Genomic DNA, 12,657 nt, shown 5'->3' with positions numbered 1-12,657 from the left:
CAGCTTCCAAAAAAAAAAAAAAAATGTGAGTTGACAGAAACAGCCAGCTGCCTGGACAGTCACCTGAGGTTTCTCTGCAGTGTTGGGGCATCATCTTCAGCCTATAGGCTTAGCATATCTGACAGACTCATTTGTGAACTAGGATGTATACAAGGTCAACAGTTTGACCTCACATTTGGTGAGAGCAGTCCATGTACCAGAAACACCTGAATTCCATTAGTGTCATGTCATGATTCAGGATTTTAAATTCTGGAAATTATTGATGTTTTTTTAATTCAGCTGTCCATTTTTCTTGGCCGTGTATATGTGGCTTCATCTTGGCATCGTGTTCTTCTCCACATCCCTCTATTAAACGCCAGTCTACTATTGAGAGGGGTGAGCTTAGTTGTTCTTCAAGAATAACTGTTTCATCTGCTGTTCCATCTCTCAGGCTGCAGGGAAGCCTCTGTCTATGGCCTGGACCAGGCGAACACTCTGCATGGCTCATTTCTACCCCAGAGACTGTTCAGTGGGCGTCATTCCATGCCCAGGGTCATCAGCCCAACTCGCAGTGTCTGGATCTCAGTGCCTGGGGAACTTTTTCCTAGAGCCCTGCAAAGCAATTCTTCCCACAAACATGGGGATCTCATGTCAGGGAATCCATTGCTACAGGAACAATCCTCAACCAGTACCTCGCTGGAGTGCCTGTACCAATGACCCTTAGGCTGGGGAATCACTCTGAGATGGAGCCCCATGGGTTTCCACCAGATTCAGCCGCTCACTTCTGTAGTTGGCTCAGTAATGTGCTATTTGTTGGCTGCTCCCTCCTCCTGGTCTCTTCCATTTCTGGAGTTTCCTGGGACCACTTCCTAAATCAGTCACTTGCACTCCATCATAGTCACAGCCTGCTCCTAAGCGAACTCCGACATGATCCACAGTGTCACCACTGTGGTACCTTCCTCCAGGGCACCTTTGGTTCCGTTGAGCTCACCTTTTCATCAGGTTGGTGGAGCCTTTTCTAAATCTTTGAACTCTGCCTTTCCATGTCTTTCGCTTCTTCATTTTATTACCACCCGCCCCCTTCTCATAATGTGCATCATCTCTGACTCCTCGTGACCTTTACTCGGCTAGAGCTGTCTTTAAACATCCTTGCCGATGCCTGTTGACAATTTCTCAGTTCAAATCCACCAGGGAGGAATTTGATACTTCAGCTCTTTCTTGCACAAGACCCAGGCCAACCCATGGACTGGTTGAGGGTCAGTTTATCACATCCTGTTCAATCATCCTGTTCTGTGCCAGTAAGAGACTGGCACAGAAGTTCAGAGATGAGGGGCTTTTCAAGACCCCATGATTGATGAGGTTCCGAGTTTAGTTCAAATATGACTTTATTTTCTGCTTTCCAAGTAAGGAGCCCCCAAGTCTTCAAAGCTGACATTGAAGCCTCCATAGATTTGTGTAAATTGAACCATAGTTGCATGAGAGCTGGTCTCTCAACAACAGGTCTGTGGGTAGTGTCTTCTTTAGGGAAAAGGCTCTCTCTCTCTCTCTCTCTCTCTCTCTCTCTCTCTCTCTCTCTCTCTGTGTGTGTGTGTGTGTGTGTGTGTGTGTGTGTGTGTGTGTGTTTGCCCACACGCACATGTCTACTTTTAGAGGGAATATTTTTTTTTCACCACCATAAGAGGATCATTCCACATATGCTGCTTTATGTAACTGCGTTTTTCACCTTTTCATGGAACGTTTTTTCCGTGTCATTAAATAGTCTCCAATAGCCTCATTTCGCTATCAGGCTGGCCTTCGCACACAGGGTTTCCCACTCAACCCTCCATTCTCCGGGACATTCAGCTGTGAAAGACACCGATTTACACAGGTCAGTCTAATGAGCTCATCTTGTCTCCTCCCCAGAATCGGGCAAACTCTCTGCTGACAGCTGACACGCAGGCCCAAGCTGCCGATCTCCTGTGCTTCCCCCAAGGCCCCAGACTCTCCGGGGAAATCACCAGTCAGCGCTCCACAGCATCCTTATTCTCCACATGCTCTCTACAGCTCAGGACACTGTAAACTCGAATCATCAAAAACTAGCACTGGATGTTCCCTTAGGATGCTGCTGCAGACCAGAGTTAGGAATGAGGAACCAGAGTAGGAGGGAGAAGTTGGCTGGTCCACGCTCAACCAGGGAGTGGGTGGCAAGGGGGGTTCAGAAAGGGTCCTTATGGCCTCTTCTTGCCACTGCCTCAATACCTGGTGGGAGTTGGGGTTCTCCCCTTCGGTTCTACAGGATAAGGTCTGAGCTGTTCCTGCGGCCCAGGAGGAGCTGCTCTCTTAAAGGCTCTACCCAGGGCTCAGCTTCCGGGATCGTCGATGCCCCGCCCATCTGACCACAGCGACTTTCTGGACGCAGTCCCAGTTTCACATCCCAGGGTGTGGCGCACTTAGAACAGTTGCCTTCCTGGCTCTGTAGTGTTTGAGTAGACTTCCCAACAGCAGCCTTCCTGTTGCCAAGGCCCACAGTGGCCGATGTGCTGGCCTTCCCACAGTGGCCGATGTGCTGGCCTTCACAGACTGTCTCTAGCCCCACACCCAACGCTCTGAGTCCATAGAACAGGTAAGAGGTGGCTGAAGCGGAACCTGGATACCTTTGTCCTTTTTGTCAGTTGCCACCCTCAGGATGAGCCCCATTCCCCCCTCGTTAAAGGGGTAACTTGGAGGGAACTTTGGCCCTATTAAGATCAAAAGAGCTAGCCAAAAGGGGGCTTCAGGAGCGGGTCTTCCAGGCAAGTGCTAGGCTGCTTGGTGCCAAAAGGGAGAAGGTTTATCCCAGTGCCCCTCCTTAGGAGTCTTGAACTCTCGACATTACTGCAAGGACCTGGCTCCCCTGCAAGAAGACAACCTGAAGAGATTCTTGAGGCCATACTCCTCTCTACACTGAAGTAGCCTTGGCTTAGCTCTGGCCTCAGGGAACCCCAAGTCTCAGGCCTTGCAGAGTTAGGCTGGCCTCCTCTGCTCATTCCAGAAGTGGTGACGGGCTTCCTTCCCAGATGCAGCCCTGCTTCGGAGGTGCCAGCCCCTGTGCCCGGCACTGCCTCGTGGGGTCTGGCTTCTGTTCTCATGAGGGTTAGTCTCCAATGCAGACATATTATTGCTTTCTGGGCATCCTAAGGAGCGTGCTGCCTCACTCCATTGTGAAGCAACTGCATTTCACCTACAGATTATTATACAAAGACCAAGACATCCCTAGCAACCACTGTCTGTGCTTGCTAACAACCAAACCAATCTATTATTTTCTAAGAGAGAAGAGAAGGGTGACAATGACTGTCCTCAGGGAACTGGCAGGGGGTGACATGGTCATAGACGCCCTCAAAAGTCTAAGTTGGGTATGCTCTATCAGGAACACGGTGCCAACCCCCACTCCCACCCACACCAGCTCATCCAGATCCTAGGCTCACAAAACTGGAACTCCTGCTCTACAGTCTTTATGGACGCTCGTTCTTTTGAAACGGTGTGCATTTTCACCATCGCAAGTCAGTCAGGATGCTCTTCTACCACGGGGAAATGGAGAGATGGGCTTAAGGACATGGTGAGTCCCTAGCCACAGCCAGGCCATTGGATACAGAGTGGGCCACACAGCTGTGGGCTCAGGTGCCAAGCAGAAGCATGGAGAGTTGAAGAGAAAAGGGAGGCTGGGAGAGGCATGAGAGGGAAAGGATGGAAGGTAGCCTTAGCTCAGGAGCCTCGACCTTACCCACCCTGCTGGGCATCGTGGAAGACAGGGATGAAGGAAGGCCAGGGTCTGGAGAGTGGCCCTGCCTGGCCCTGCTCACACATGAAGACAAGAGGCCAGCAGTGCTTGGGAAGGCCGGCCGTAGAAACTGCCAGGGCCCAATGTATAATGAAGTCATTTTGAGTTCTTGCTCAAAAAAAAAAAAAAAAAAAATCATGAGACTTTTATGATGAATATTGCAGAGCATTCACAAAGAGTGAGGTCCCCGAGCAAGAATAGAGCCTCCGTGGCGTGCCCAGTGAAGCCTGTCCCCACTCCGGGGTGGTGACTGATGATTGACTGGGTCCTTGGGCTCAATGAGATGCAGCTTTACTGAGGCTAAAAACAAATACAGGGAAAGACATGGTAGAATTAAACCAAAGGGTGAAAGCTAGCCATTAACAGTTCACTACTGAGCACAGACGGCATATCAGACTCCATGCACTTGACGTGTGTCATCTAACAACAATTGTATGTGGAGGGTACCACCATCATCTTCAGTGTCATCCTGTCCCAGATCAAGAGACCAAGGCACCGCAAGTGGAACAATGTGATCGTGGTGCCATTTATTAACGGAGAGGGTGACTAACTCAAGGACTTGAAGCTGGTGGTTAGAAGCCCTGGAATGCAGGCCCTGAAGGCCATGTCCCTAGCCATTTCCCAGGGCTGCCTTTCCCTAAACTTAGGGGACATCTCAGCACTGGGAATCTTATATATATATATATGTATGTATGTATACACACACACACACACACACACACACACACACACACACACACACGCACATATATATTTGGGTGGCAAAAGATGTTCTAAAGAGAAGTATTTAGAGTCGCCAGGGTTCGTGACACTGTTCAGCAGTTAGGAGGTCCCTGATGGTAAGGAAGCCAGTATTGCTGGGGAGTTGAAGTAACTAACAATCCAAACAGTTTTCACATTGCCTGGATTTGGAATGAGTCATGCACGAGGCTCGGTACTTCACCAGCACATTCAGAGGACAGGATGTCGGGATCTTGTCCCGTTTTATGAAGGAAAGAAGCCAGAGTCACAGAGCTGGGAGGTGGCCCCCTCCAGCATCAATGAGCCAGACTTGACCCCACATCTGTAAGCCTCCAGAGCCACCACTGTCAACAGCCCAGAGATCCAAGCTCACTTTCACTCCCGTTCACCACGGGGTGCCGTCATCAGAAACATCTGTGGGGAAACCACACTGCATCGGCCTGTACGGTCTCATTTTGGCCTGCCCTAAAATTTTTACTGTGAGCTTGAAGATTTCAGGGCTTTCTGGAATGTGCTCCATCTTGAGTCAGCCCTCAGGCATGTTGGACTAAATTCTGCTATGAATCTTTGTCTCCCCCCCCCCCCCCCCCCCCCCCGTGTGTTACGATCTGGGCTTCAGTTACAGAGAACATTTCTGACTCCATCTGCACTTAGCCAGATGGCTCCAAAAATGCAGGTGTGATGTCCAAACAGGCTGGTGAAATCTCACTCTCTCTAAATCAGGAGGCTTATGGGTTCCCATGTGCCTTGGGTTGAACTCCAAAATGACCTCTTGGAATTGTAGGGCTGAAGGCATGTATTGAAGAGGCTTTCATTCAGGGTTCAGTCAGGGACTCCTTCAGTTTCCTCCCTGTGCTCTCAAACCAGGTCTGGGGGCTGTTCTCTGAACCCACACTCTAAACCACAGTCACCAGCAGATCTTGAAAGATCTGAAGACTGGGACCAGCTCACGTCAGCATACTGATCTCTGCCCAGAGGACACCCAGCTCTTCAGAAGGCTAATCTGTGTCACTCTGTTTGTGTCTTGGAGCCACGATAAGTGAGTTTCATAGCTGGGTGGTCTAGGGCATCAGAAACATGTCTCTCACTGTTTTGGTAAAGCCGTGATGCTGAAGGGTGGCATTCATCCTGAAGCTCCACGGGGAACCTGTTCCATGCGTCCTTTTCCCTCTGCTTCTGGAGTGGCAAGACTCCTCACTGATCCCTGGCTGCACCGTTCGGCATCTGGCCTCTTCCGGTGTATCTTTTCTTGTTAAGGGTAGCAGTTGATCTGATTGATGTCTGCCTGAACTGAATAGTCCTTCATCTTAACATGATTGGACTTGCAAAGACCCAATTTCCAAATAAGGTCACATTTATGGGAACCTCAAGCCTGTATTTCAATATGCCTTTTTTAGGGGACACAGACCAATGTGCTATATCCTCATTGGTCAGTTACTAAATGCACAGAGTCACAGAGAATGTAGTTCATTGTGAGGAATATGGCTTTTCCTGTGGGGGGTACTGCTCACTTCCAACTCATCTTGAACCCACGGATGGAGTATGGGATTCTCTCCATTTTACAGATGACAGGGAAGAAGGACAGAGAGCTGCGGGTGTTTACTTAAAGTCACACACAGGCGTGAGGTTCACACATAAGTAAATATCAGAGCTCTGGGGGCTAGGTGCTTCACTAGGAAACTAGGTATGCATGGAAGGCAGATGGGAAAGGAGATCTAAATCCTGTGTTATTAAGAACTTTGGTCTACTGAGACGAGGGCATTGTGAAACAGCTCAGGAGTTCCACCATGGGAGACTCTGGACTCTATGCTCGATATCTCAGTTTAATCCCTTTCCCTCAATGAGTGTTTCTCTGAGACAAACTTCCTTACCCATTCCAAAAGGTATTTGTGAAGATTGATACCAAGGCTGGTGCTGGCCCCTCGGAAGCTGAGCATGCTTGCATACACTGCCTCCTGCCTCCTTCAAGTCTTTGCCCAGAGACCACCACCTCATGAGAAATGTCCCTGACTGCTCAGCCAGGGCCACCCACCCTATTGTCCCTTTCACGACCGCTCTGTTTTGAACACCCTTCCAGAACTCCAGCTGAAATGTACTTGCCACTGTAGCAGCACTGAGCAGATCCTTTAAGTGGTGAATGGGCTATGGGGAGGTGGGGGGGGGGGGGGACTCTGAAGTTGTGAAAAGATTCAGTCCATTTTTGAGAGAGGGAGAGGGGGCTGGTTATCGTGGGAGTGGGCTCCTGACAGATGGATGGGTTTGGCCTCGTTTCCTCTCTGTGTCTCTCAGATGCTCATTTCTGCTTCCCCAGTACCACAGCAGCACCTGGCACACACCAGGCTCCCCAGGATGGTGGCTTCTCAGCATCCTGACTGATGGAAGAGCTACAGAAGAAGCTCCCAGCAGTAGGAAACTGGAATCATTTGGTGCAACGCTGTCTTCCGGGTGCCTGACACAGTAAACACTGAATTATCTCTTCAGTGAATGGAAGGGGAAAAGGATGCAGGAGAGACAATTACCAGGCTGCCCACTGCTGTGGACCCAGAGAGGTCAGGAAGGCTGCAGTTAAACCCAGGCTCAGGAAGGTCATAAAACTGGGGAAGGAAGAAGTCTTGTGGCCCAGAAGGCTGTGTGAGCTGGTGGAGAGAGAAGATAGAAGCAGAGACAACGAGCCAGGCTCACTTGGAAAGTCAGGGACCCAGCTGATGAGCAAAGCTAGCATCAGATGAAGGATGGCAGCCAGATCACCTCTGACTGGGAGTTACTCAGATGCCATGTGAAAGGAGCATGTTTTTCTTCCAGGCTGCATGTGTTGGAGATTTCACTAATAAATGACCTTCACGCGTGCCATAGTGATAGCTATTGAATTTAACTTGTGTCCCGCCCCCCCCATCCCCCAACCCTGCAGCATCGCCAAAGAGCTCAGCCTTCACAAGGACCAAGGGGAGCCTTGAAATAACTTCTTCTCAGGCAATTAAACCACATCCAATTTTGTAGGTTGAAGTATTTCAGGGGATCCTGTTACCACCATCTTTGGGCCTGGAGGCCAACATTCTCTCATAAAAGCTAACTGTCTTGTAAGAGGAGCCGCCATCTGGGTGATAAAGCAGATGCGTACTCTACCTGTGCTCTCTGCGCCTGTTGGTTGTTAAGTAGCTTCAGCCTGTCTCTTTGGGGGTGTGGAGATTTCACAGAATTGGCAGATGCCCCAGGCATCATTCCCCGCCTCTGCTGCAGGAACCAGCAGTTCCTTTATCCAGGTCAGCACCTTTTATTCCATTTCAAAAGTCTAAGTCTGAAAATCAAAATACCTCAGGAGATGCAAGACGGTTGGTTCAAATGAATACATACGTGCTAATGACTGCATGCAGACCTTTCGTCCCTGTGAGGCAGGTTTTAAAAAGCAAGGAGATGGGGGAGGGGGTTGGTGGAGAAACAGAACACACTCAACTCGGCCTCAGCGCTTTCCTTACTACCTGTGGGACTTGGAACAAGTTCATTAACCTCTCATCTAGGAAATGGTGAAAGCAAGGTTCAGTGGCCAGACCTGGCTGCTCACAGCTTCCTAGGGTGGCCTTGTCCCACCCCCAATTAATGTACTGTTTCTCACTCTCGTCTTGGTCCCTTTTGTACCTAGTACTATGGTATGTATGTTGTTGTGCCCTGGGCATGAGACCCCCAAAGAGACCACCAGAGACAGGAACTCACCAAAATGCAAAAGCAAGGTTTATTGAAGCAGTTCAAGCTGTGGCAGGGACCTCGTCCAGCCATCAACACAGTAGAGGCTGGAGGAGGTGCCTGCCCCTCTGCAAGCTCAGGTTTTAAAGGCAAAACCCATAAGGTCACGTCATTTAGGGGTACTAGTAGGGGTGCAATTCTGATTGGGGCTTTTTAAAGTTTCTGTGTTATCTTACTTCGTAGTTTTAACCGGTTGTTTGTCAAACTTTATAGACTACCTCCGGCATTGGGGTATTCTGTGGTTAATCGACTGCTATCAATAAATAGTCTTTCAAACATCCTTGTTATACCCAGATCATGACCCCAAAGAGACCACCGAAGACCGTGGATGTCCAGAATGCAACAGCAAAGTTTATAAGTCTAGACAGGGAACTCATTCCTACACCCAATACAGTGAGGCATGGTGGAATTGCTCTTTGCGTGGCTAGCTATTTAAAGGCTAAAACTGCAAGCCCTTCAGGGTGGTTGTGGGGGGGTTGGCTTGGGTGCTTCTGGGATTGGTTTATTTTTATCTCTGTTCTCTTTTAATTGGGTGAGGGTATGTACCCTTTGAATTTATTGGTTGGGGGGTCACAATTATCATTTTGGGGGCTGTCCAGGACAAGTCCCAGGCTTTGTCTTTGAGCTGCCACAGGGGCTGGCTGGCCTAGCACGTACTGACTGTGGGGGCTGGCTCAGTGGTCCGGGCTCTGTCCTTGAGCTGCCATGGACATAGTGAGGGGTCCCAGACAGTAAACAACTAGCTGAACCTTGAGCAGTCAGAGTACGTGCAAAAAAAGGGAGCTACTGCAGGGACTGTGTCTTTTGTTCACGGCCCTCCCAGAAACTGCTTGCTCAAGTCTCAGGAAACTGAAATTGAGGCCTGATCTCTGAGAGAAGACTGAGCAGCCTGTTATGGCATCTGCTTGGTCCTTTCAATCCTGACTTTGTGCTTTTGACCATCTCTGGCATTGGGGCATTCTATGGCTAATCAGTTGTTACCAGATGGCTCTTCAAACATCCTGACTTTGTCCTGGGACTTATGTCAGCAGCTCTGAGAATTTTGAAACTCGGGCCTGTTTCAAGCTGGCGTGAGGGACTTGCTTGAAATGGGGGTGCTTTGGTTCTTCATATATTATGTATCTCCAAAAGTCTCCTCCTCTGCTAGAAGCCTGGTCCTCAGAGCGTTGACATGTGAAAGCTTTAAGAAGTGGGACCTAGGGCGGGTGGCACTCTGCATGCCAAATGTCCAGGCTGTGGGCACTGCTGAGGTTCGGGCTGCTTGTTGCAGGCTCATGCCTGTCCCAGATCTCAAGCTGGCAGAGCATGTGCCATGCAGGGCCTGCCTGGTGGGAAAAGCAGCGCCGGGGCTCGGAGACCATGGTGAGCATGCTGGTGAAGCACCTGAGGCATGAGGGGCGCAGGCCGTGGACAAGGAGCTATGTATGTAACGAATACCAGTTTAGCATGGATCAACTCATGGAGCTGACCGGGCTGAACTATGCCACAGCCATCACCAAGGCTTATTCCCCTACGTCCACGTCCAGGAGCCCCCCTCCCATTTTGGTCATCTGTGGCCCTGGGAATAACAGAGGGGATGGCCTGGTCTGTGCGTGAGCGACACCTCAAACTTTTTGGTTCCCAGCCAACTATCTATTACCCCCAAAGACCTAACAAACCACTTTTCACTGGGCTAGTGGCTCAGTGTCAGAAAATAGACATTCCTTTCCTCAGTGAAATGCCCCCAGAGCCCATGATGGTTGATGAACTGTATAAGCTGGTGGTGGATGACATCTTTGCCTTCAGCTTCAAGGGTGATGTTCTGGAGTTATTCCACAGCATCCTGAGTGCCCTGAGTGGACTTACCGTGCCCATTGCTACCATCAACATTCCCTCAGGATGGGATGTAGAGAAGGGAAACCCGGAAGGAATCCAACCAGAATTACTGATCTCACTGACAGCACCCAAGAAGTCTGCAGCCCAGTTTACTGGCCAATATCATTACCTGGAGGGTTGTTTTGTACCATCTGCTCTAGAAAAGAAGTGCCAGCTGAATCTGCCATCCTGCCTACACAGAGTGTGTCTACCATCTACGGTAAGGAAGGTGAGCAGGCAAGTTTCTAATAAAGACTGTCTCTGAAAAAAAAAAAAAAAAAAGATACCATCGCTAAGCTATGTAGCACTTCCAGCCACCATGATTGGGGGCAAATAAACCTCACACATTATGTTAAAGCAGTACCAGGTGGCCTGGGACAGTTGGTAAAAATCAACCATTTACTTGTAAAGTCACTTCCCTTCTTTCCCCTACTCCTAAAGAGCCCAGAGAGGGAGAGTCCGGAGGGCAAGGACCGTCCCTATCTTCCCTGGGTCTCCGAGAGGAAATCATCAAATCTCTCTTAAATTCCTTCTATTGAAGAAAGGGCTGCCAACACTTGGGAATAAGCAAGAACAGGACCGAGTGCCTTACTGTTTTTCCTGATGAATGAACAGTAGCTGTGCATCCTTACAAGGGTTCTCAGGAAGTATTCGGACACATGTTTACTGAATGTCCTTTCAGTGCCTTTAAGAGAATTTACCTGAATTCAGCTTCTTCACTCACTGCTAGATGGTGGAGCCCAGCTGATCTCACATCAGCACACAGATGTCCGTCCTGCGGAAATGGAAATAACTTCCTGTTAGAAGAGGAAACCTATGGCTGTGTTGCCATCCTGTATGGCACAGGGTGAACCAGTTTTGTGCCAAACCTTGCAATCTAACTTTAATATTCCTTTCCTTTTTTTGTATAAACACTTCAAATATTATTTGTTGCCTTTGAATTAGTTCCTTTGTTATTTTCAGAGGTCAATAACGCATTGATATGTATTCCTTTTATGCTTTGTAAAAACTGTGCCTTTAGCCCCTTGGAAATCGTGTTTTGATACCTTGCAGGAATTGTGGAATGCCTGAATAATAGCAGCCCCATGACTTGTGTTTTCTTAAGACCTAGACACCATGCTGGCATTTTCTATGTCATCTCTCTAATCCCCATTGTGACTTGTAAAGCAGATCTTTATTTCATCAGCAAGAGCTCTGAGGCTCAGAGAAGCCAGACAGCGTGGCCAGGCTGGGGACACACATCGTGCACCCGAACTTTACCCTCTCTGATCCTCAGGACAGCCCCATGGCACAGGAATCATGATCCCATTTCATTAGAAAATCGAGGCTTAGTTACCTCATGAATGAATGGCTCAGTCAGGATTGGGAACCCGACATTTACATTCTCCTATTTCTTCAACCAAGTGACTGAAGAGAAGTCTGTAATGCCTGGCCCAGTACAGAAAGTGCTGTTGGGAAATCAAGTGGGCTGAGACTCTTAGACAGCTGCATGTATGCATTCCCTCCTTGATCCAAAATTACAGAGACTACTGCTTAGGAAAGTGGACCGGCAGTGAGTCATGAACTGGAAGTGAACTGAGGACAGGAAGTAATCTTTTGCTGTGGTGTGTGTTGTGGGTGTGGAACAAAGGAGACTGTTGTACCATGGATAAAAAGTGTTTCGTTGTTTTTGTTTTTTGAGACAGGGTCTCCTTATAGTTCAGGTTGGCCTTGAACTTGCCAGGTAGCAAGGATGGCTTTCAATTATCTTTCTACCCCCATCTCCTGAGTGCTGGAATTACAGGTGTGGACCACCACAGCTGGCTTCAAAAAGACTGTTTGAAAAGAAAAAAGAAAAGAAAAAAGGTTGCAGGAGGCACTACATCTGAATAGAACTGAGAAGCAATTCCGGTGCAGTGCCCTCCACTGACCCTGGGCATGAGCAGTGCAGACAGATGTGCACATCTATGCTCTTAGCACCTGGCTAGTCAGAAGTATACCAGTCTATACCGAAGGGCCACAGACAAGCTTAAACAGTGGAAATTGATTTTCTCACAGTGTTAGAAGTGCAAATGCAAGGTTTTCGCAGGATGTATTTCTTCTGAGGCCTCTCCCTGCCCATAGATCTCTTTTCTCAAGTCTTTGCAGGGTCTTCCATCTGGGTACAGTGTCCTAATTTCTTCTCACAAGCACAGCAGACGTGCTGGAGTGGGGCCCACCCAGATGACCTCATTTGTCCTGACCCCTCCAAATGCTGTATAGTGACATCTCACGTGGCTGAAGTACATATGAACCCGAGGCTGATACACTTCAACAGGCTAGGAGCTACAGTTACCTGATTTTCACAAGAGGACACTGAGACACAGAAAGATCGGTGACTTATCCAGACAGGTCGCTAATAATAGAACCAGGGCTGAGCCGAAATAGCCTGATGCCACAGCCTGAGCATGGAGCCCCTGCCTGCGCCCGCCTTACCCACAGAGATAGGGCAGTAGCCATTCACCTTTCTGTAGTACAGAAATCAAGACTTAGGTGACACTTCTTACCCAACGCCACTTAACATGGCAGAT

General features: G+C 49.0%; 1 protein-coding gene and 1 pseudogene across 1 annotated transcript in view; both read left to right on the top strand.

Annotated features, from left to right (window-relative positions):
- Positions 1-2,172, top strand: part of Smim20 (small integral membrane protein 20) — a 47,801-nt gene extending 45,629 nt beyond the window's left edge. Inside the window, exon 3 of the mRNA XM_036201336.1 lies at positions 1,882-2,172. Within this exon, the coding sequence (XP_036057229.1) occupies positions 1,882-1,910 (29 nt within the window). The 3' untranslated portion in view covers positions 1,911-2,172. The remainder of the gene's footprint in view (positions 1-1,881) is intronic.
- A 7,306-nt stretch (positions 2,173-9,478) lies between these two features.
- On the top strand, positions 9,479-10,332 carry LOC118592010 (annotated as a pseudogene).
- The last annotated feature ends 2,325 nt before the right edge of the window (positions 10,333-12,657 follow it).

Source organism: Onychomys torridus, chromosome 10 (assembly GCF_903995425.1).
Source record: "Onychomys torridus chromosome 10, mOncTor1.1, whole genome shotgun sequence".
In the NCBI taxonomy this organism is placed as follows: domain Eukaryota; kingdom Metazoa; phylum Chordata; class Mammalia; order Rodentia; family Cricetidae; genus Onychomys; species Onychomys torridus.
Note: the sequence above shows the minus strand (reverse complement) of the source record. Positions and strands in the feature narration are given on the sequence as shown.